This window comes from Pholcus phalangioides, unplaced genomic scaffold, assembly GCF_987345545.1.
Source record: "Pholcus phalangioides strain wild (caught in Gottingen) unplaced genomic scaffold, Ppha-v1.0 ptg000029l_1, whole genome shotgun sequence".
Lineage (NCBI taxonomy): Eukaryota > Metazoa > Arthropoda > Arachnida > Araneae > Pholcidae > Pholcus > Pholcus phalangioides.
In genome coordinates, this window is record NW_028301619.1 from 9,790,309 (window position 1) to 9,816,709 (window position 26,401).

At 35.6% G+C, this 26,401-nt stretch overlaps 1 protein-coding gene across 5 annotated transcripts in view; it reads left to right on the top strand.

The window, feature by feature from the left end:
* Ndae1 (Na[+]-driven anion exchanger 1) overlaps positions 1–19,308 on the top strand; it is a 338,918-nt gene extending 319,610 nt beyond the window's left edge. For all 5 annotated transcript variants that reach the window (XM_089252552.1, XM_089252555.1, XM_089252556.1 and 2 more), the window contains 2 exons: positions 5,820–6,037; positions 16,786–19,308. In XM_089252552.1, coding sequence (XP_089108678.1) covers positions 5,820–6,037; positions 16,786–16,993 — 426 coding nt within the window. In that variant the 3' untranslated portion in view covers positions 16,994–19,308. The remainder of the gene's footprint in view (positions 1–5,819; positions 6,038–16,785) is intronic.
* The last annotated feature ends 7,093 nt before the right edge of the window (positions 19,309–26,401 follow it).

The window sequence follows — 26,401 nt, forward strand, 5'->3', positions numbered from 1 at the left end:
GCAAAACGCATGCTCCAAGGTAAGATCACGCACTGCGGATGACATCAAAAGCATACCTGGTATCTTCACGTCCGGGAATCGTTTTTACGTCATTGTAGACTGTGCAATGACTTCAGCGGCCACCACTTCCAACAACTCTTGCAATAATTGATCAAATAAATCTTTTTGTAGTTATTATTGTACTTTTTGTCATTTCAGCGTGACGTTGAAACCTGCATGCGCTTTTTACCCTCTCAACATGGTTTGTGACACCATGTTCTATCGTAATTTTTGTTCCCCTTGATGTCTATTAACAACCTTCTGAGTTTGTCAGTCCATTAACAGAACACCCTATATATATAATGTATAGATGTGGTTTCCAAACAAAATACTAGTATTTTAGTATTAAATTCATAAATTTGTATATTTAAGTTTGTTTCATTTTTTTTTCTCTTATAAATAATTTTTTTAGAAAGTAAGAACTTTCTGTGTGTTTGGTACATTAACTGTAAAAAAAATGAAAGCTATGTTATTGATTTTCTGATGCTCTTAGTGGTTGAAGTTTAAATGAAGAATTTTTGTTCATATAATAAGTAATGGTTTAAAATAGTCTAAAGTGCATCAACACTTCTCATTATCATATTTTGCTAAAAGTAATGTTATTTGAGATGGGAATGAAAAACATTTTTGGGGACATATTTTTTTCACTTTATAGTGCATATTTAGTTTTTCAAGGGCATAAATGCATTTTATAGAGCATTTGTTAGAAGTATTTAGGGCATAAAAATCTTTACCCTAATAATTATGATAAGACCCTTCTAAAATCAGTACTACATTCATGTGAAATATCAAGATGTTGAGGAAACTTGTTATACACTGTATTTACTCCCATGGTATTTACTAATTTCGATATTACAAATAAACAACTTTGATATTAAAACTTTCATAAAAGAGTAGGAGATTAAATAATATAAATTCCACATGTTTTCTCAAATATAAATTCTATATGCAGTGAAATTCCTCTTTTGCAGACACAGACAGGACAAAAAAAATATTTTGAAAGACATCATTCTCCCTCTTTAATACAATATATACGGAAAACAGCTGCATGAAGATATGGATTTTTCAGGAATGGAAAAGCAATTCAGCTTAAACAGTTCCAGCTTAATTTGGTAGAGCACTCGTCCAGCAGAGACACCAGGGTTCAAGTCCCAGTGAGGGCAGAGATGAATTTCCGTTTCCTGAAGCATCGATATCTCTTCATGAAGACAGTTGCCCATTTATATTATGCAAAAAAATTAGTCCGTAAAAGAGGAGTGACTTAATCAGGGGTTCGAAAAATGCATGTCTCTATTCTAGAAAGAGAAATTATAATTTTTTGCCATAAAAAGAGGTGTGAGTGCATCTGAGGGGTGTCAGTTAAGAGGATTTAACTGTATACTGTGGTATAAGCAGAGTTTTGTTCAAAAATCTGTTCCTATGTTGGGAACTCATCTTACATACAGGTCAGTTTTCGACGACAAAAAAGTTTTACCAGCACTCTCCCTCTATTGCACTGGTACACTACGGCTATCTGCAGATTCTTACTCTGGAAAGAACTCTTATTACTTTTGATCTGTTGATATATCCTTATTACTAATGATGTGTGTGATTGTAAGTACTTATAACCAGAATATTCAATTGAAGACAGACACACATATTTAATAGAGATTTAAACACTTAAAGTGAGACAACATCTGTTGCTGTTCAGATTTGACCAGCCATGTTTTTTGTACTGTTGCCAAAATTCTGAAACTAAATACTTGACTAATAATGTGTTGCCAGATACCATAAACAGAAATAAATAAATTGCTTGTCCATCAATATAATATTCTAACAAGAACTTGGGAAAAAAAACTCTTCATCTCAGATAAGTGCCCAAAGGAGGTAAAATACTGTTTCCCAGGCATCGTAGAACAATATACAAATTCATCAATCTCGCTGCCCTTTTTTCCACCCCCCCCCCCTTTAAAAAATCCAGTGCTCTTAGGTGAGCTCAATAAGATCTTCTGAGCAGAGACCTGATTTACTCTCTAAAATCTATCTCTACTTTGTATTCAATACTATTCTCTCTGTGAAAAAGTGGAGAATGATATAATTTCTCTAAAAGATCTTGCATGGTACCATAACTACTACTGCAGTCCCATTATTCCATTCCAGCAATCCCCAGAGGGTTGATAAGGCCCACTACAAGAGATACTGATTTAGAATTAAAGTCAATTGCTATGTTAATGTCAAATAATGATTACACAGTACGCTGTGTAAATTTAGAAATAGGTGTGCATGCATTTATATATGCAGTAAAACCCCTCTCACAATGCACACCCCTCTTTTACAGCCAAATAATAATTTCCCCTTGTATAATAAAAGTATGTATATAAAATAACCCTAACGACCAAAGGAATTTGAATATCGATGTCTCAAATTACTTTAATACTTAACCGTTTAAAGGCCAATGTTCCATAAACGGAACATAGTTTTTATTTGCAAAAATATCAGATAAAAATTGATTCAAATATTTCCAGTTTTTTCTCATATATAAAGAAAAATTCAAAGTATTTTTTGAAATAAATTCGGAAACTTCTTGTTAATTTAATCTTTTTTGACAGAATTTTGAAATTTGACATTTTTTGGGTATTTTTTTCCCATTTCGATTAAAATTCGCCAAAATTTCAATTTTGAAGTAAATTGAAAATTATTTTGTGTTTCTACTACTTAATACATCAATCAAAGTAAATCAATTAGTTTCTTTGTACTGTTAAACATTGAAGAGCTACGCACGTTCAAATAGGCATGTTCAATTTATGGAACATTGGCCTTTAAGAGAGCTGGATTCTAGGGATATCTAATGTGTAGTACACTGCTTCGATTTTCCCGTTCGAACCTCAGGGTTGTGTCATCATTCGACATGCGTATGGGGGTGAATTCTGGGTAATATGAAGCAGAGGAATGTGCTTTCTAGGGGGTGAATCGTTTATATTGGTTGAGTACTTTTTATTCTTGCATTCTTGGAAATACATGTTTTTGTGAACCGCAGACTAATCAAACCGTGATCTGTAATCGTAGATAGTCTTTTTATGTTCAGCTGTATGTAACCATGTCCGGAAGATATCTCACATTAGAAGAAGCTGTAGGATATTTAGAAACATTTAGATATATATATAATTAGTAGGGTATTTATAACTCTCATATATATGCCTATTACTTGCTAATGAAAATGGGAACATCACGGATGATGTTATTGTTGCAAATGATCTAGTGACAACAGTTCCAACTGATGCATGTGGAATGCTAGATATATATTTTTCAACATCGAGGATGAGATATTAGAAATTCCCGTAATGCGTTTTTAAAAAAATGTAGGGCAGAAAATTGCAACACTCATGTGAAGGTTTCAAGAAAACTCAGTTTTAAGCAATCCGGAAAAAAACAACGCATGGGATAAAAAATATTCTTTCTAGAATCAGATCAAAAACCTCAGCTCTAGATTTCATTTGAAAAGATTTGCCATATGACCATTATAGCACATTGGGATAATTCATTCAGAGTTGTTTTGAAGCAGATCTTTTATTTTGATTTGGAATTCCGAAGAGGAGTGACAATGAACCTTCTACGAAAGAAGGAGGGGTTAATTTTTCATCCAGGTCCACATTGTCAACTGAAAAAAAAGGTCAGGTCATCTGATGGCCATTATATTGGCCATCCATTATATTGGTGTCCAAAATATTCTATATATAAATGCTACCAATGTGACAAACGGGTCCATCAAAGATGTTTTCTTCTTTTATCATGGACATTATAGAAAAATTTGAATTTTCTTCACTCATTTTTATGCTAAAAAAATTGGTATGTGTTGCGAATTTGAAATTGTAGTGCAAAATAGAAAATTTTGTGAGAACTGTACTCAAGAAATAAATAATCGTGAGAATATAGGCGATACCAGTTGCCGCTTTCACCTCCCCCAAATGCCAATGTTCCATAAATGGAACATCGTGAAAAACAAAAAAAATTTTTTTTCTTCAAATTTCAAAGTTGATCTATGGATAGGCATGCAAAAGGACCTCAAATTACAAATTTCAAAACAATGAGTGATTTTGTTCATAGTTCGGCCTTTAAACGGTTAAACCTTTTTAAATCTATGACATTCATTATTATGCTTCCATCATATATTATCCCATTTTAATATAAATTATTTTGTGTTTTTAAAGAATTGTACTATCGGACTAGTCCGATTTGGGAGAGGCCGTATCCTAACTGCGGATGTGGCAAGATGGGGCTACAGCTCTCGTTATAGTGACGATTGTTTGTTTTGTTCACACAAGATACGAATCATATTGTAGTCACAATGCTGTAATATTTTTCTTCAAAATTTGACAAAAAATTGTCAAAATTAGTTTTTTTCTCTTGTCACATGGAGCTAATCTAATACAGATACTATACTGGGTGCATAAGTAACAGGGTGTATGGTATTTTACTGATGAACCATTGATCCTAGATACTTCCAATTAGAGGAAAGTATCCAAAAAACCTTAGTACTCAGATACGCCATTCATGTTGCAAAAGGTTGTGTAGTTATCAAAATAAAAACATTAACTTTTTATATGGACATACAGTGCTCAAGAACCCAATTACGAAGGTGTCACCCTATCTTCCCTGATGCCAACAAAAAAAAATCCACGTTTTTAAGTGCAATATTTGCTGAGGTATTCAAATTCCAAAAATGGTGTTAAATGCAGGTAAAATGGTTTATTCGTATTTAATACTGTTTTTTTCTTAACTTTCCTCTGTTTTGAACATCTTGGCGAATATTACACTTGGAAACGTGAAATTTTTGGTTGCCATCAGGAAAGACTGCAACAACTTACTATGGAACCATTGGGGGGTTGTGAATTATAACACAATTGATACGTTCAAGAAGTAGTATGACAGACATAGTGGGATAAATCGAAAAGCTATCCATGTTTAGTTAAGACAACCACAATCTTTTTTATGGGCAGTGTATTATATATTAAATTTTTTTTGGTGATATATGTTTTTATATTGGGCATTTTGGCTATATTTGACATCCATATTTTTTATATGCTAATTTTTTCAGCCACCTCGTTGGGCAATTTGCCTGTTGTGGCCCTTGTATTTGACAATCAGGTTTTTGGATGTCCATATAAAAAGTTAACATTTTTATTTTCATAACTATACAACCCCTTGCAACATGAATGACATATCTGAAGGCTACACATTATTCTGATACTTTTCCAATTGGAAGTATGCGTCTTGGACAATGGCGGATTAAAGTCGGATGAGGCCCAGGCTCAAGAGAAAATGTTGGGCCCCTTAAATTAGAAAAAGCGTGGATTTTTGGTTTTTCAGGACTCCCTTTAGAAGTCGAGGCCCCCTGGTGCATGCCATTAAATTTGCCTCTGCTCTGGGATCAATGGTTTGCCCGTAAAATACTATATGCCTGTTATCTATGCACCCTGTATATAGCCATGTATCACATGTTGACGATGAAAAAAAATGGATGTGGCACCTTCCTGACCATCTTACATTAGCACATTAAACACTGGCTAGAAATCTCAACAACTTCTTGAATTAGCCTGCCAAAACTTGTATTATTTTTGCAAATTTGACTTTAGAAAACCCTCTCTGCCATTTCATGAATTGGCGACACTTCAGGCTGTGGCAGTAACATATATGTATTTCTTTTAATATCATACTTATTTAAATTCGTGTGATTTTCATATGCATCAATATGAATTAATTCAATCACATATAATTTTTTAATTTATGTTCATTTTTCTAAGGCATGTGTACTTCCTAATGCAAGTTCTGGAAATGTTGCAATTACCTTGGCTAATGGAAATATTCTCAAAGTGCCAGTGGAAAAGTTCAGTAGTGATGCTGATGATTCAGCAATCAACATATCTGAGCAGTTGGCACAAACTGGAATTTGGCAAAGCATTGAACAAAAAGCACAAAATACTCCAACTCAAGAACCAAAGAAATCGGGAAATGGATTAAAGTAGGTATTCACTATACAATCCGTCCCAAATTGTTTACCTAGTGGATATAATTACAAAAATGTAATATAAATGTGTGTGTGTTAAATTTGAAAAATTTAATTGTCATTGTGACTTAAAAAATATTTTCACTCTTTGATTTTTGCCTGAATTTTGCCTTTCCAGTTGTTTCTCATATGCCCAGTGGTTTGAAGCTGAAACCACCATTTTCTGCATCTTCTGCAGAGACATTCATAACATGTCATGTTTTTTGTGTTTGTCATTTCATTTCTTAGTCAAGAAGTCTGATAGCTAGTTTTTCATAATTCAAAATAATTTCATTCAATAGGGATAAGAAGTATCTGAAACAGTGAATGATGGGGAAAAAGTGCATTAAAATAATTTGGATAAAATTAAAAATAAGTTCATTTAAAATAAAATCAATAAGTTGATTTCATTCCATTTATGTATGGCTCCTGAAAATGAGTTTTCGAGCTAGTGAAATTTTGCAAATACAGCAATAAGTTGCCCAAAACAGTAATTTTTCATCTTTAATATCTCTAAATATTGCATTTAAAATATGGAGTTTCTTGCAAATGACTTTTTGGAGCAGTTTCTAGTTCACTAGTTGATAATTAAATTCTATTTTCCCAGCATGTAAGATCTATATAAAAATATTTTTTATGTATGTGACCCCTTAAAAAAATTATTAGTCCAAGTTACTGCATGTAATTTTTGAACAAATTTTATAATTGGAAGATATATCTGCAACCGTTGACTTTAGTAATCATTGACAAAATATTTTACATGCTATGTGCAAATGATGTCGGAGCACATGCAAGCTGGTTTACTACAGTTTTATGATTGCTTTGTAACAATGGTTTGATGAGGTGATAAACACTTTAATTTGTTATTTTTATAGAAACATTGAGTGCTTATGGAATGTGCGTTCTCCATTTCACAAAAATAAAATATAAAATACATAATTAAATGATAATAAAAAATAAATTTAATATTTAAGAAATGATAGTAAGAAATAAAATTAAAATATGAATAGAAAATCATTAAAATTGCATAAAGAATGCGAGATCTATTTCTTTTTCTGAAGTTGAAAAATTCTAATTGTTTTGGATCCGATGGATCATCTGTGAAAAAATTAAAATTTATCAGGTTCGATGAAATATATCTATTTCTTGGAATGACAGCAAAATATCGTGAGACCAAATACAGTGGAACCTCCCATACCAAAAACCTCCTGTTAACGGACACTTTTGGAATCTTGTTTTACAGGCTTCAATGTATTTTGCTACATATCAATCGATACTCTCCGTTTTTTGATGGACAGAAGTTTTGGACTTGAGATTCCACTGTAGTATGTATCCCTATGTTGCTCAATCTAATGAGTGAACACGCTTTTACCAACTGGTCCGAACAATGTGTGCAATTTCTTTGAACGTATTTTTCATTTAAGAACTTTGAAATTTACTGACTGTTATACAATTAAAATCTCAACTATTGTGTTCATTTTTTTTGAGAAATAATAAGAATACATAATTACATGAAAAATACTGTATACATTTTTGTGAAAGTCAGAGTATGGGTTACTATTCCTCCCAAAAAAACATTATTACATGTTACTTATCAAAATAGGTACTTAAATTTTGCATTTACAGTCAAATCTCATTAAAAGTCACTCTTGGGAGACCAAAAATATGACCTTGTGAGCGGAGTGACTCGTTAAACTGAGTAAGCCATGGCTGTGCTGATTCCTCTCACCCTATTGAAACATTCATCCAAAAAAAAAATTTAGTTATTCAAATGAGTTGTCATGAAAATTGGTTACTTGAGTTTTCCCTAATCAATTAATGTTTATTTACTACACAATTACGCATTTGAATAACACAAAATATTACTTTTTAAATTTTAAAAAATTTGAAAATTTTTCCACATGTTTATGGAAACAAAAGTATTATCTTGTATAGCAGTTTAATTCTACTTATTATAAATAAAAATATAATATTCTTTACGAGTTCAAAAAATATTTGTTTTACACTGAAAAACACTTGTTGTGTTGAATTGGTGGCTAAGCGATCCTTTTCTGCATAGAAAATAGAAATCTGTCTGTCGTGCTTTTCAGTCCCGATACAAATTTTCTTAATAGGTAAATTTTTCATGTACCTCCATTATAAATGCTGTTTTGTCTTTTGAAGGTGAACAAACTTTTTTTTTAAAATTTGGAGAACATTCTGGGGCGCAGTATGGTGAACACACGGTTACAGATGTCCAGCTGCATTAAACAAATTTTAGCTGGACAAATGTAATCTTTTAACAGCCCACTTTATTGATTCAGAGAAAAATATTTTTCTTACATTAAAGCACTTGATTTTTTCCTGAATGTGTGAGATTCCAAACTTAATTTACAGAAAAAAAATTTCATTCATTTCGGCACTTATGCCATAAATTCAATTTTTCTAAATAGCTTATTTTGAAAGAAAAATAAAATTTAATTTTTTTGTTTTTAATTTTAATGTTTCTATGGACATGGGCAAGTCCAGAAAACGTACAGGAATTTTTTTTCATGAATTTTATGGTTGATATCTCTAAAGGATCAGAAGGAAAAATATAATAGAAAAAAAATTAAAATATTAATTCTGCTGATAAAAGGTCAAAACATAAAAAAACCAAAAAAAAAAAAAAAATATTGAGCGGTTTAAACTGGATGTTTTTCTCTAAAAAAAAACAAAAAGGTGAATTTCTCCCTTAACACTTTCTCAGCTAAAACTGACCAAGAACCACAATTCACCAAGAAAAAGAATTCCAGCTAAACCATTCCCAAATAAGAAATAGCCCAATGTTGAAAGAATCTGTCCAGAAGCCTGCCAGAAGCTTCTGCTTGAAATGCTAAGTAGATGTTTGGTGTGAACGCTGGACAGTGCCATCTTAACGCATGGGGCCCATCCCGGCACGGCCCGGGGGCCGAAAGAGAAAAGCCTTATAAAAATGAAATGTGGTTGAAATTTCCAAGAATTCACCACGTAAGAGCCTCAGAAAAATCATTTGACCCGGGGTCCATGATGCTCTTAAGACTGTACAATATACACAAGTCCCTGATGCTGGACTCATGTATATTGTACGAAGACTTTAAGATTTGAATGGCAATTTTCTAAAGAGTGCTTTCACAAAGTGACTTGATAAGCGGAATGGGATAATTCATTATCAGGAGTTTACTATAGCTGAAAACATAGTGTGAGGCAGCAAGCAACACAACGAGGGGAGAAGAGATCAGAGTAGCGAAATCAAACACATGGATTCCAGTGCGCCTGTGTATAGTGGCACACACCGCAGCAGGGCGGGAACACCACGACAAATGATGAAAGCAACGGAATCAAGATATTTTGATTTCGCTACTGTGCTTGCTTCTGTGTGGTTTCAAGATGGCCGTCAAAGGACTTTTTTTGCTCTAAAAAGACCACAGTGAGGTCACCAGGTTTTCATAGAAATATCACCAGAATCGTTAGTGTTTAGTTCTTGACGTACTTCAAATTGGTGTGGATGATCAAATGGAAATACCAAGTAATGAATAATTTTCATTGGTGAGGTCAAAAATATCACCAGAATCGTTAGTGTTTAGTTCTTGACGTACTTCAAATTTGTGTGGATGATCAAATGGAAATACCAAGTAATGAATAATTTTCATTGGTGAGGTCAAAAATATCACCAGAATCGTTAGTGTTTAGTTCTTGATGTACTTCAAAAATGGTGTCAAATGTAAACAGCCAAGTAATGAATAATTTTCATAAATTTCCAGTGGTGCTTTTTTCATGTGCACATTCTTAACCAAACCAAAAATGATTTATATGTTGAGTTGTACACTAATTTATCATGCACCGTGTGTGGGAAAATGCATTTGAATAGTCTAAATTAAAAAAAACATGTATGTTTGTTTCTGCAGAAAAGTTAGCAAAAGCTTTGTTTATTAATTTTCTCTGTACTGTTAATCTTACATACTGGAAGCGTACCAAATGTTTGTAACGCTGGATTTTTGTGCATCAATAATTGTTTCTTGTGTAAAAAACTAAACTAACAAATATTCATACAAATAAAAAAAGCTATTCAAATGTGGGGAGGTTCCCTGCCTCCACCCTCCTGCCTATGTTAATACATATTTGAATGACAAGGAGGCTCATTGGTATACCTGGTATTTTTCTCAATTTTTACTCAAATTTAGTAGGAAATATAATTGATTTTTTTGGGAAGTGCTCGGGCTCAAGTGCCGCGGAAAAGATGTTGGGAGGAAAGTGATTAAAATATGAGTGAAATATTTAAGCGTAGTTGTCCTTAAAAATAGTGATATTCACCACACACCAGGCGCGGATCTATTTTGGGGTCCCCAAGAGAAATGTGAGTATGATAATATTATATTTAATAAATCTCCATTGAAAATTATTTGTATCAATGTTTTTGATTAAATAACAAATTCACGAAAACTTCGATAAAAAAAATATAAACTGGGGTATTTTTTCAAAAAAGTCTGAACAAAGAAAAAATCATGGCTATCTGGGAAAATACATGACAATGCAGGATGCATGGTCACCCTATTCACAGTAAAAAAAATTGCCCCTCCCAACAGTGAGCTCTAGATCTGTTCCTGCACCACACTATTTTTTTTAAATTGATGTCTGAGCATTAGTTTGTGAATTTTAAAGATGTGGAGCATTCTTTAATTTAAAAAACCAAGCTGATTGCAATTCCTGCTTGATACTTTCTGCTATATCAAACACCCCACGTGTGTTATGTTCCTTGCTCATGGCTACGTTCCTGCTCCAGGCCAACTTGAATAGGATTGCAGAATGACCTTTAGTGTTGATAAGTGCATGGTCGCTCATTTTGGTTTGAACAACCCATGTTTCACTCACAATTTCAATGGCATTACCATCCCGGATGCAACTAGGTTCTCCAATTTGAGAATTCTCATCAAGTGGCAAGGCACCAATTAGGTTTTCTGAACATTGTTCTGCTGCGGTCAAAAAACAAATAGAATGCTCAGTTTGAGTCATCTTTCTGCTTTTTCGAGTCTTAGTCACTTCTGGCCTAGAGTACGTCCTATGGATTTGGAGACCCTATCTTCACAAAAATAGACTTGGTTGAAGGGGTGCAAAGAAGAGGCACTAGAGCACTGGAGGCATGGCCCCCACATCCTGAAGCAGGACCCCCAGGCTGGGATCTTTTACGGGCCCCTTTATGATGAATTTATAGCGTGAAAAAACAAAAAATGATGAAAATCATCCCGGGCCCCAGGGCTGCAGCCTTGTCAGCCCACCCCTTGTGGGGGCCATGACTGGAGGGTATGCAAGGTATGAAGAAAGACTTGATTCCTTGAATATGTTTTGTTTTGGAGATATGATTAGAGATATACGATTGTCTTGGAGAGATAGGATTGAATTATTTAAGATTTTCAAAGGAATTCACATATATGAAGAATCATGAAATATTGTTACGTCGTCTTTCAAATGCTTCAACTCAGAAACACTAGTTTCAATTAGTTATGGATAATTATTTCTAGGTTATTGTGTCCAGGGGAGGGGTTCTCCAACAGGGTTGTAAATGCATGGAATCCATTCACCTTGTTGTGAAAACTACAACTGCTACGAACTAAAAACCGTGGTCAATGCCGTCCTTTTGTTGTTGTTTACCTTTTCACTTCCCGGGCCACGATATTTTGCCGCTCTATGACCGCGTTTAATTCATTTATGTAATAATTTTTTGTCAATTAAAAGTATGTTATTTTTCTACAATATAATTCAGTCTAAGGCTACACCACTTCATAAAATACAACAGATATGGTGACGAGTAAAGTTTGAACGTCTGTATCCTTTACCGGATGATGGCAAAAACTAATCCCAGTGCCGCAGATATTCATCAGGTGCTATTTCAACAGCAGCAATGGATGGAAAATTTGTTGGCAGCTCAGCAATGAAACCAACAGGCACTGCTGGAGCAAATTCTTGGACGACGAACCGGATAACTAAAGGTAAGCGTCTTCGCATTTCGTCATTTCGATAGGATTCACAACCATTGGAGCACGTACCTATGCTGCCTGAATCAGCTTTTTGAAGCCCACGGCATCACCGAAGACGAGCAGAAACGTGCATATTTCTTGTCATGGGTCAGTGTTGAAACTTTTGAATTACTTTGAAAACTGTTCGAGGAAGCCGATGTCGCAACTCGTTCATATGCGGATATTGTACAGAAACTTACTTCTCATTTTGAATCTAAAACCCATGTGCTTGCTGCTACATGTGAATTTCTCAGATATCATATGCAATCAGGCCAGACGTACGTGCAATAGGTCGCTGAATTACAAGGAATTGCAAGGGACTAGATTTGTATGTAGTCATGGATGTTCCCAATTTTTCGTGGACTCTTTGAAGAACTATGGCATCACAAATTACACTCCTCATGAGTAAGTTCGTTCTGCAGCTCTCCAGCATACGAATCATAGTCTTGAAGATGTTCTCAAAATTGCGGAAGCTTTTGAAGCTACACAGCACACCGTGCAGACTCTGAAAGTGAATCCTAATTGTCCATCAACTTTCAATAATTCTCTGCCGTGTGAAGTTCTGCAAGGAAAAATTCATACTCCAAGTCGCAGTTGAAGAATTCCAAGAGAAGCAAAATTCAGTGTTCGAAAAAACCTGGTGATGTACCTGGTACCTCTTATGGCTGTGGCAGCAGACACCTGAGGTCCAAGTGCAAATTTCGTGAGGCCACTTGTAATTTTTGCAAGAAAGTAGGCCATATTTCTGCTGTTTGCTATTTAAGAAAAAAATCTAATCCAAAGAAATTTTTTAAATCGGAAACATCAGCACGCTAATACTTCTTTTCAGATTACAGAAACTGTGAATGCTGGTGGTGGACTGTACAGATAACAAATTACTCATTTCAATCATGGTTAATAACCAAGAGATGCCTTTTCAAGTACTCGTAGATACTGGTGCTTCATGTTCCTTAGTTGAGACCAGTGGATACAAAGCTCTTGGATCACCACCGTGCAGTCCAGCTACTACAAAGCTGAAAGGATATGTTCCACTAAAAGGAAAAATTCTGGTCACAGTAAAATATAAGGGTAAAACCATGGACCTTCCTCTTCTTGTTACGGATACTGCAGAAGGATGTAACATTTTTGGACTAGACTCGTTTAAAGCGTTTGATTTTCACATTGATGAGACTGTTCAACGAGTGATTACATTGGCAACAACTACTCTTCATAAAAAAATTAACTGCACAAGTTTTCCAGAGGCATGAAAATGTATTTTGAGATGAACTTGGGAAGTGGAATTCTTACAAGGCTAGTGCTTTTTTGAAGCCAAATGCTCGACTGAAGTTCTGCAAAGCACGTCCTATTCTATTTTCTCAGGAGATTTCTGTAAAAGCAGAAATTGATCGTCTCGCTTCTGCAGGCATCTGGAAGCCATATACTGCAAGTCAATGGGCAGCTCCTATAGTTGTTGTAAATAAACCGAATGGTTCTATTTGCATTTGTGATGATTGCAAAGTTGCAGTGAACTCTCAAATAGATGTAAATCAGTACCCTATACCAAAACCCGAAGAATTATTCCAGAAACTCAAAAATGGGCAAAGATTTTCCAAGATAGATCTTTCCGATGCCTATCTTCAACTTGAGTTGGATGAGGTTTCAAAGAGACTGTTAGTTGTTAATAAACCCTATGGATTGTTTGAGTGCCAAAGACTTCCTTTCAGAGTGGCTACTGCGCCAGCCATATTCCAGTGTTTTCTTGAACAGCTCATAGCTAATATTCCTGGTTGTGCTAATTACCTGGATGACATTATTGTCACAGCTCCCCCTAATGACGAGGCACACTGCAAAGCTCTCAAACTCTTCCATCGTCTAGAAAGCAATGGTGTTTGTTGTAGCAAGCCAAAATGCAAATTATTCCAGTCCAAAGTTGAGTACTTGGGGTACATAATCAACACAGATGGGGTCGACCATCAAATTCTAATATTGCAGCAGTGAAAGACTTACCCAAACGTAAAAATATCCAGGAACTGCATTCATTCATTTATTGGAAAAATCAACTACTATAACAAGTTCATTCCTGGTTTTTATCAGCTGGCAGGTCCTTCGAACAAACTGTGAAGAAAAAATGTCATTCGAGTGGAAGCAAGAACAAGAGGAAACATTCCAGAAATTAAAAGGACACATTGTTAAAGCTACCAGACTAGTGCATTACAACTCAGAATTGCCACTAATTTTGGCAACTGATGCATCATCTTATGGCATAGGTGCTGTGATTTCTCACAGATATTCTGATGGTTCAGAAAAACCGATTGTTTTTGCTTCCAAGACATTGACTGACACACAAAAAACCTACAGTCAAATTGGAAAAGAGGCTTTATCCATTATTTATGGTGTGAAAAAATTTCATCAGTATTTGTATGGCAGAAAATTCGAACTCACGGATCACCAACTCCTGGTATCCATATTCCATCCCAACAAGCAACTTCCCGTAATGACTGCTCAGAGACTTCAACATTGGGCAATTATTCTCATGGGATACATGTACGATATCAAATACAGACCAACAATGCAGCATGAAAATGCTGATGCTCTTTCAAGATTTCCAGTTGGTTCAAATGTAGAATTTGACAAATCAGAGAATGCATGCCGTAATATTGATGCACAGGTGGATGGATACATCTCTCATTATCCAGTTAACTACAAAGCAATAAAAGAAGCAACTGCTAGTGACAAAACTCTGAAAAAAGTTCTCCATTATATTCAGAATGGTTGGCCGAAAAACTTGCCTGAGAACAATGAGGATGTAAAACCATACATTCTACGTAAAAATTCACTCTGTCAACCGAGGTATCTTGCTACTCCAAACTGAATGTCTTTGTGTAATCATTCCAAAGACTTTGCAAAGTTCAGTTCTCAAGACTCTTCACATTGGTCATTGGTTCGAATGAAACAGATGGCTCGAAGATATTGCTGGTTTCCACAGATCGAGCAGCAGATTGAAAACACTGCAAACCAATGCCAGTCATGCCAACCTGAGAAAGCTTGTTCGAAAGCGATGTTCCAAGACTGGCCAAAACCAGATGACCCTTGGAACAGAATTCATATAGACTGCAGGTCCCTTCCAAAATTCCATGTGGCTTATCATTTTTGATGCATATTCAAAATTTTCTTATGTGATTGAGATGAAATCTGCTACTTCAGAAGCGACTATTGAAGCTCTAAAGAAAGTATTCATCATTGAAGGTTTGCCGATCACACACACACTTGTGTCAGACAAATGAGACACAATTTACTAGTAATGTTTTTGTGGACTTTTGCAAATTGAATGGTATCGAGCATCTTACTGCTCCATTTCATCCTGCCTCTAATGGTGAAGCAGAACATTTCGTCAGGACATTCAAAGAAGCTATGAAAAAAACTGTGTTGGGAGACCACAAGACTCATTCCAAAAGCTTCTGATCACATACAGGATAACACCCAAACCTGGTTGTGGTAAGTCTCCTGTAAAACTATTGCATGGCAGGCAGCCTAGAAATCTGCTCTCCCTCTTATTCCCTCCGAAGGATAAAAACATTGCACTTCCACAAGACAGTACTACCCACAAGACAGTACTACCCACAGGTTCAGTATCAGCAGCAGAGTTTTTTGTAAGAACTATTCGAATGGTCCTAAGTGGGTTAATGCCAAAATTCTCAAACATTGTGGCAAAATGATGTATTTGGTTCAGACGAATCGTGGAAAATGGAAACGTCATCAGAACCAAATGAGCAAAAATCATTCTCCAGAGAAACATCCTGTAATGCCATATGAGTACTGTATAGACTATCAAATATTGCTGCCTCCTTCTACTAACGATTCAAGGTGTCCAGAGACTGCTCCCAAACCTGCTGATGGTGGTTCTGCAGTTACTACCAATACTTCAATTGGACATCCTGAATGCTCTGCACCAGTTTCGAGTCAACCCTCTTCTGTTCTTTGTAAGTTGATTCGTAAGAGAACACCGGTCGAGAGATTCCTTCTATTTGAGGGGAGGAATGTTGTGAAAACTACAACTACTATGAACTAAAAACAGTGGTCAATACCGTCCTTTTGTTTACTTTTTCACTTCCTGGGCCATGATATTTTGCCGCTCTGATTACGACCGCGTTTAATTCCTTTATATAATAATTTTTTGTCAATTAAAAGTATGTTATTTTTCTACAATATGCCTTATCAATATAATTCAGTCTAAGGCTCCACCACTTCGTAAAATACAACACACCTGTTGTTGTGGATTCCCCCACTGATAAACACTTTCAAGAGGAAATATAAGATGGATGAAAGTGATTGAGAAGCTATCCGTATTTAAAGAATGACAACCATATTTCTATGGCATAGGTGGGGCCTCCCACACTTCCAAGTCTGGGGGTGGGGGGGCATGATGATGATGTCAATTCATATATACATATATGCATTACATCAGTCGACTCCACCTTTGATGCTGGGAGGGCAATGCCCCCTCCCCCCATGTCTCCGCCCTTGTTCTATGGGCAGATATTTTAGTTGTTTAGGCCTAATTACTTTTTAGTTACTTTTAGGTAGCTGTATTTAGACTATAACAAGCATAATTTTATGGGCTTTTTCTAATACTATTTTTTTATTCCTCCCTTTACTTTGTTCCAGCCACTTTGTTGGGCAATTTGTCTGTTGTCATTTCTAATTTTGTATTTGTATATTTGCATATATAAATAGTAAGAAGAAAAGAGGGAAGAAAAAAGATGCCATAAGTGATGAAGAGCATAAGCGACTATCAACCATGGCAGAAGAGGATGATGAAGATGATTGTGGTATCATGATTCGTATTGATGCTCCAACTCCCACACCATCTAATGTTACATCTGCACACAGCTCACCCAAACACAACCGTAAACCATCTGACCAGAATGAAACTTCAGTATAATGTTTTTTAAATGATGCAAGTGTTTGAAGCCTCAGGGAGTTAAGTCACTCATAAGCTCCAGCACTAGGTCATACCTGTCCATAGTTCATTAGTTTCAGCATTGTAAATAATGCATTGGTTAGTGCTACACCCAAATGTACCTTTATAGTCTTCCGGATATAGTTTGATAACTTGCCAAACCACAAAAGTTTAACTTCTGCCATATCATTAGAATGATAATCTGAAGTTAGTACTTTGTAAGCAGTATAATGTTAATCTTTAAACCTCTAATTGTGACTCAATTTTCCTGAGGTTAATAATGCTTGTTAACTGTTCACTGTTGTATTTTTTTTTTAATCTCACTAATTTATTGTTGTTGCTTCTGTGACATGGTTGAAATGTAAGTCTTGAAATGTCTTTTCAAATATCCAGTTTGAATCTGTTTTATCCTGATCACTTTCTTTGCTGAATTGCATATAGTGCTTATGTTCAAATTGTATCTCTTTCTACGTCATACTTTTTGATTTATTGAATGATTTTTCATTAGATACACCTCATTATAGGGAAATAGTGTGATCATGGTATTTTTATTGTTTCATGATGACTGTAGACTTTATAAGAGTTTTAGAACAATATGTACATTGCCTTGCGGGTAAGAGATGATAATGCAGATATAAGAGGGAGCAATTTTTTTTCTTTTATCTTGATTGAATCTAGAAATGCTTTAACATTTTATTATGTATTGCTATAAGATTTGTTTTTATGCATATTTTGATTTACCATTTTTTTTATCTTTGCTATAAATTTTTCATATCTATATGTATATACATTGTTAATGTTTGTGTGCTGCAAAATTAAAAACTGTCATTCATTCCCTCTTCATAAAAGGAGTTTTAGGGATTGGCAATCTTCATCAAACATATTTGCTCCTTCTCGCAGAATTAGTAAATATGCTAAAATGGAATTGTGATATTTTATTTAACTTAATGTTTGTAATGAATGAGATGTAAATTTTATCAAACATGAACTGTTATTTGAAAAAAAAACCCTTGCATCAAAGAACATTATGCTTTCCTTTGTTTATGTGTGAAATATTAGAGAATGTTTTCTCTCTTATTATGGATATTTTGGCTTTTTTTTGTTATTTATCAAGTTTTTTTTTTCTTTTTGCTGGCAAAAGTGCGGTGCACTTGCTAAGTCAAACACCATATGCCAAACAGTATTTTAAAGCTTTGGGTGGCATTTAGTTATTGTTATGTAAAGAATTTGTGTGTGTGTGTGAATTTGTGATTATTTAATGATGGTAAACCTTAAATTTTAGTATTGGAGTTGATGTTTTGTGTATACATGTAAATTATTTTGTGAATCAAATGGGAAAATATGTGGATGTTGTCTTTTGACACGTGTAATTTTTTTACTAAATAATTATTTGAACTTTTAGTGATTATCTGTATTCTTATTTAAATTTGTTTTGTTCAGTTTTTTTCTTTTTAATTTTATTTCACTTGTAAACCTTCATTGAAAATATATTCTTATAAATAAAATGAATTGAATTTAGATACATATAGTTTTTCTTTTGTGATGTAACCAAATTGTCCCCATGAAGTGAAGAGTGTTTTTGCAAAGTAATTGTATGATTCACTTCTAGTTATACAAACATTTTTCTCTTAAGTTTGAATAAATCCTTGATGTAATACAGTGTACAACTTTAGGAAACATTCTTTCCTAGGAAGTAATAATTTGTGTTTATATATATATATTTTTGATTTAGTGTATCATGGTGGTTAAAACCCCACTCTTCAAAAGATGTGAATTTTGTAAATACTAGTCATAATTGCACACAGAAATAAAAGCCAAATTATATGACTAAACACTTTTAAAAGAATGGAAATTCAATGACTGTTGGTAAAGCTTTAAATCAGATTAGTTAGTGATGAAATTTTCAGTTCAGTCAATATAGTGACTTCTATTAAATGCAGAATATCAAACATGAATCACATCTGTATATTTTATCAGTTGTTGCAGAAAAAAAAATATAGTGTACTTCAGTGAAACATTATTTTTGTGTTATATTCAGTGTTATATCCATTCACAAACTGAGTTATAATTCTGAATAAACTTGAGTAAGTTTTATTTGAAATGTTTGAAAATTTATATCTGTTAACTAGTTTTTTAAAAATTGTTTTGTCTCTAAGAATGAAATATATATATAATTTTTTTTTTTTTTGTAGAATATAAATAAGGCTCAATAAAGCTTCCAGTTGCATTTTTATCAGAGCCAACAGAGAATTGTTGTATCAATGCCTATTGTGTTAAATAAAGTATGTTTTTTAGCATTTTTTTTAAATTTAATTATATTTGTTCTAATAAATTCATTTTTTCCTACTTTTTTTTGCACAAAATATGCAATATTTTCAGAATTCTTTTTTGAAATCAAAATTTCTTTCTTAAAATTTATCCTTGGGGCGTCGGAAGTATTTTCGACCAGTGGGTGCTCACACAGGCGTTCGCCGGGGGGGGGGGGGAGTGACCCCCCTTGAAGGATAACAAAAATTGAAAACGTATTTGTAAAAATAAATATTAAAAAAAAAACACATATATTTTTATATAATTCTGTATATCATGGGTGGCTCCAGCCTCGGGGCAAAAGTCTCACCATGCGAGACGACATTGGTTACGCGTCACTTCGGCGTATAAGCCGCATCAGTGAAGCGATCCTGAAAATTCGCAACTGTTTCTAGCTAGATAAAATGCATAAAAATTTAGTTTTCTCCGAGAGTCATTAATGCGCTATAGCTCGAGTGTTTTTACAGACACGAAACACATTCTTTCTTTCTCTAAACTTTTCTGCAATTATATTTCTCTTTACTCCTGATTTAATACTTTTCCTTATAGCAGTGCTCTGTGCCGGTGGCACAGCCATAGGCGGAGATAGACTTGGAAGTCTGGGGGGGGGGCACGATGATGATGTCAATTCATATATGCATTTATACATTAGATCAGTCGACTCCACATTTGACGTGCGCCCCCCCCCGTATCTCCGCCCATGGGCACAGCCCAAAAGACATCCCTGTTTATATGCTGCTACAATATATATATATATATATATCATCTATTTACTACTCTTCGGCTTCGGCACTTAATAAATTAATATTTTTTATTTCCCGTGATAAAAAAGATACTTTGGTAATAATTTTTAATAATTCATTATTGAATTCTTATATAAACAAGTCATGGTTTTTTCTTTATAATTATTTTTGCTACGAGCCTAATCTATGAAAATATTTTATTACGTAAATCTTTGAATTTATACAAAATGCTTTCAATGCATGCTTACTTGCATGTAATTATGATAGATGGATACTTTCGGAATAGCATACAATAATTAAAACCTGAAAGTGTTGACTGTGAAGAGGTCAACTAAAAATATTATATCCAATAGTAGTAGACTGTCGAGCCATCGAGAGTAAATTAAATTTCAAATAATTTGGCAAGTACCAACCAAATTTATTGTGGCACTAATCATAACCAATTGAATAAGTATTTAGTCATGCCAGAGCATTGGTTATAATTTTTTTCTACAATCCTATGAGGGAGGGGGAACAACAATTAAAATGAATTTTTTTTCAGTATGCGATAGGCAATGGCGGCTCAAATGAGGTGTGACTCACGCAGACCCATGAAGCCACAGAAGAGGCATCACATCAGGGTTAAGGAAAAAAATAGAGAAAAGTTTGAAAATTTTTCCTAAAAGGGTGCAACGAAAAAGAGGTTTGGCTGTTCTAGCAATTTTCACGCAGGCAGATGAACCAACTTCAGGACCGTAACTAGCTCTTGGGTGCCAAATACATCATTAATTTATCATGAAAATTTATACCGCAGTAAAATATTTCATTTCGTACTTTGAACAGGGCCGTAACTAGGGGGGGGGGCAGCTGCCCCGGGTGGCAATTTTTTGGGTGGGAACAGTGAACACCATTACAAAATACAATATTTACAATAGTGATAAAAAAATTTAAACACATATAAGGAAATCGTTAAGGAAAAAATTTCACATGCAATATAGAATTCTTTGCATTTTACTTAACCTTTTCTCATCAATCTTCATTGGTTTCAGCTTACGCACCGCTTATTTTTCAAATAATAGGATTAATAATGAAAATTAGAATACACAAACTCACCCTGATGTATTTTCATCGAAGAAAAACTTTTCTTACAATTGAAACTGTCGTGCTCGAGTGTGTAAATCTATCGATTCAAGTCCGGTAATTAAGAGAAATAACACTCTGCCATTAAGTTTCGAAACAAGATCCTATGAGAAACAGTTTCTGTATGAAAAATCTACAAAGATATCGCTGATAAGTTTCGTTTAACAACGAATTATATGAATCGCCACTATCTAGTGAATTCGCCTGTTGGAAAAATCCAAATATGAAATGCCTAGATCTTTTCGATAGAGTAATTATGCTTGTACTTCATCTTCACTGTTTACATCAATGGTTCTCAAAGTGTGCGTCGCGGCTACTAGGGGTACCGCGCTGCGTTGTCGATATTGATGTGTGGCAATCATTCTGGCCAGCAGTAAACATAGGTAGTACTGTACTTTTACTCGCTATCTAACATGCAAAAAAAGACGACTAAAGCAATTAGTGCAATGCCGTTGCTGTAAGCACAACCATGCTAATAACATCCAATCACAATAAAGAATTGGCCGCGTTTTTTTAGCGTTTTGGAAAATAAAAGAACTTCGGAAAAAAAAGAAACAGGAATATCAATGGTGTCAAAATCTTCTTTGCTTCTTTGGAGTTACCTCCCCTATACCTACGTACCATTTACCCCACACAAATATATCCGCTGCTACTTCCGCACCGTAACCGGTCAATTTGTCGCGCCTCAATTTGTCTCGGTACAAATTCGTCGCGGTACAAGTTTGTCGCAGTGTCAATTCGTCGCGGTACAAATTTGTCGCAGCTCCAATTCGTCGCGATACAAATTCGTCGCAGCTCCATTTCGTAGCTGTACAAGTTTGCCGCCGTGTCAATTCGTCGTGACGTCAGTTTATATATTACAGCGCAGAATCAATTCGTCGAACCGTCGATTCTTCACTGTACATGTTCCACGCGACCTTGTATGTAGGTTTTTGTCTGACACGTGAAATAAACACATGAACAAAAGTGTACACGCAGTTAACTGAAAATAATTAATTTTTGTCAATGCAGAAAGGTCATCGAAATAAAAATTACAATATCAATTACATTTACAAATTTAACTGCATATAAAAGTTTAATTATATTTGAAAATTTTAGTTTTAAAAATTTGAAATGTTAAATAATTGATTTTTGCTGTGAAAAAATTTCGGTTCGCATGATATTCCCCAAATTACAGTGAGCCTATCTTTAATGGTAAATTTCTATCTGCCCCATGGGCTAGAGAGTTTCTTCCCCCCCCCCCTTCGAGAGTCACCAACATTTACCATTACAGTATCTCCATAAGAACCTGAAGTATTTAATTAATTAATAATTCAATTAAATTAATATTTAATTTTCACCGTATAAGCCGCACTTCCCGCTTTTGTTGGGATTTTTATTTCTCACAGCGAAGGGAGTTGGGCGCAGATCAAGGGTGGAAATGTACAGTGCTTATGAATGACGATCCGATGAAGTTTTCATAATGCCCACAGGATGAGCATCGACAAAGGCAATGTAATCACCAATAAGAAAGATGACTATGGGTCAGTCGCATAGATATAATATAACCATTAATCTTATGTTTATAATCAGTCGCATATCTTTGGCTGGCTTGTTTGAATATTTTCACATAGTTTTCATTAGCGTCTAAGCTTTTGGTACTGGGGGGGGGGGGCTGAAAATCGTCATTCATTCCGTTTATGAGGGACTCAAACCTGTACTCAGGCGGCGAAATGGTGCATTGCATTGTATATTCATGAGTTCTTTGAGTTGGGTGTGGGGGAGGTTTCAAATGGCATCAGCCCCCCAGTTCTGGTGGCTATGGTCGGAGTGTCTGAATATTATTTCGATGTGATAATACAAAGTGATTTGAAATGTACACTGCATTGCAAAAAAATAATTTGAAAATAATACCTTTCGCAGCTGTTACACATAAAAACTTAGATACATTGTCATAAAAAATTCCTTAAAGATATATTCTCTGGATACATTTAATAGTGAATTACGGAAATCGTGCTGGGGGGGGGGCACATATCATTCCCCAACTTCCTCGCTGAAAGAAAAGGAAATCACTGCAGAAAGCGGGAAGCGCGGCCTACATGATGGAAACTAAATTTTCAAAATTTATTTGATCCCAATTTATTATTTGGGTCAGCTCCCAACGCCCCTCACTGCGAGAATGGAAATCCCGACAAAAAGTGGGAAATGTGGCTTATACAGTGGAAATTAAAATTTAAAAATTTATTTGATCTCAATTTTTTATTTGGGTGAGCTCTTCAACGTCCCTCACTGCGAGAAATGGAAATCCCGACAGAAATGCGGCTTATATGGTAAAAATTAAATTTTAAAAATTTATTGGATCCCAATTTATTATCTTGGTGTACGTTCCAATGTCCCTCGATGACTTCAATGAATACTTTCCTTCATTTGTTAAAAATTAAAACAGAGATGGGAAGGGGGAACATTTCCAATAAATGAGAAAAAAAAATTAGATCCATTTTTTACGCCTAAAGCAACTACCCTATTTATAAGATCACAACAAACATATGAATTTTAAAGCAATTCAAATTTGTCGCGACGAATTGACAATACAGCGACGAAATGAGTCTGCGACGAAATGAGCCTGCGACAAATTTGTACCGTGACGAAGTGAACCTACGACAAATTTGTACTGCGACGAAATGAACCTGCGACAAATTTGTACCGCGACAAAATTAGTCTGTGACAAATTTGTACCGCGACGAGTTTTTAGCACGACGAATTGACGCTGCGACAAATTGAATGCTACGAATTGTCCCGCGACAAGTTGATCGCGACAAATTGACCTAGACCCCTTCCGCACCCAAGGGGATGTCGGTCAAACTGAAAGACCCCGTCTTTGCATATGCTCTTTGGAATTCCTTCACTAATTGTAATAGCCACGAGCACTTTTTGATGTTATCAGGGTTTGAAACTGGAATCTATTTCTTCTCCCACGAAATGTAAGTTTCAGGAGGGAAAAAAAATCATGTTTCCCATTTCAGAAGAAAAGGATTTTTTTTACGATAATTGCGCCCCCCCCCCCTAAATTTTGCGACCAGATGGGACCGCACCTTTTGCAACTGCTTAGGTCTGGTCTGCTTCAACAAAATGGAAAATGAAAAACAACGAGATTTCTGTTTGAGAAAGGGGGGTCTTCCTTCTGTCACACGGAACCCATGGATGGTCACCCTTCAAAGAATAATATTCGGTATATAATAAGAATAAAAAGTGAATCGTTTCCTCATCCAAGATCACTGACCCTCATGAAATCCTTCGGAAAAACCGAAATAAAAAAATGTTCGAACCCACGTGATCATGCGCAGGGCTACCTTTAAACAGAGATCTGAAAATCATACCCCCAACTGATGGGGGCTAATAGGGCTCCTACCAAGAATGAAGATTTGTTTTGGCACTTCCCCCCAAATTTCCCACCACAAGCTGCCAATTCTAACTTGGAAATACTGTATACAGCGGCACCCTGTCTTGGCCGAACTTGTGGCACACCCCTTTCAATTAGGAACCGTGGCTGTAGTCGGCACTGTTTGATTTCCAAACAAAAATATTGCTCCAAATGGAACCATGGCTCCAGAAGAGTGCGCAGGAAGGAATGTTGACTGGGCCTCCATATGATCAGAAATAGATAACTGATAAAAATTGAAAATATTTAAGAAAGTTTAATTAAAATATCATATTGGTATATAGAGAAAATACCCATATATGATATTTTAATTAAATTCTTTCATCTTAAAATGATAATTTTTAAGGTTAGTACCGCAAGATTTTTCGGAAGATATTCTCTGTATCCTTATTCCCTATGGCCTCCCGCAGCAGAGCCTCAGACTAAACTTTTCACACATGTGCCCTTCTATAGTTAATTTGCAATGCGCAAAAAATGATAGGAGAATCGTCCCGGGCCCCCGGATTGAAACCCTGTTAGCGAGCTGCTCCTGCCCAATATAGAGTCTTTTGCTATGCATTAATGTAACGCCGTTTTTTTACATAAACAAATTTAGATATCAGTGGTTCTAAAAAGTGCACGTTGCGGTTCCTAGTGGGTTCACTGTGACTTTGTAATATTGATGCGTGCCTGTTCCGTGCTCTAAATTGATTTCTTTCATAACTTCTAAAAGGTGAAGGAGAAACGATGGCTAGGACCAGGGCCCCACAAGGGTGAGGCTGACAGGGCTCCAGCCCTGGGCCCGGGACGATTCTCGTCATTTTTTGTTTTTCACGCTATAAATTCATTATAAAGGGGCCCGTGAATGTCAGGTTGCGGCCCCCCGCAAAAGATACCATTAGCCTGGCATCTTTTGAGCCCTCACAATCTCATGGCCTCCACATCCTGGAGGAGCCATGCACGAGGGAGCCTTGGTTGGCAAACACTTGAGAACCACTTGATATTGTATAAGTGGAACTATTGCTAACCTAGCTGCTTCAAATGAAAGAAGGTCCAAACACTCACAGAACTTGCCTTGATGAGCAGTCTAAAGCAGCGGATCTTAACCTTTATCTACTCGTGCAGCCCCCTTTAGTATATAATTTCTATGACGTAGCTCCGTAGATTCGTCTCTTTTATTTATTTATCATTTACTGATGTATTTTACTTTTTTCGAGTGACTGCGGAGCCTTTCCCGAAGTGCACATGGAGCCCCAAGGACTCCGCGGAACACCGATTGAGAACCGCTGGTCTAAGGAAATAAATGCACGCGCAATTGTACCACTGTCAAGACTTGTAAGCAAATTATCCCATATCTGCCGGCATAGGCGTACGCTGAATTTTCTCGAGGGGGTTCAGATTTTTTTACGTTTTTTCCTGCAAAATAACTCTATAATCTTGGCTCCCCCTTTGAGTACGCCAATGTCTGCCGGTATCAGTCATAAACAAGGAGACAAATTTTCCTTAAAAAATCTTTGAAGGCATTCATTTATTCGAGTGAAATGTGTGTCTGCATCACCACATCAATGCAGAATTTAATTTATTGTAAAATACTTTTACCCTGAGATAATGGAAGGACGCCTGCGTGCAGGGCCGCAACTAGATACTTTGTCACACGGGACAAGCCGGAATTTTGGTACCCCTTGCATGAAGAGGAAGCAGTTAAAGAATGAATTCGGCGCCCCTCCTGGTTCAGCGCCCAGGGCACCAGATCCGCCTGCTTCCCGCTAGTTGCGCTCCTGCCTGCGTGGACAGAATCGTAAAAAAAAGTTGGTGTGGGCTCCA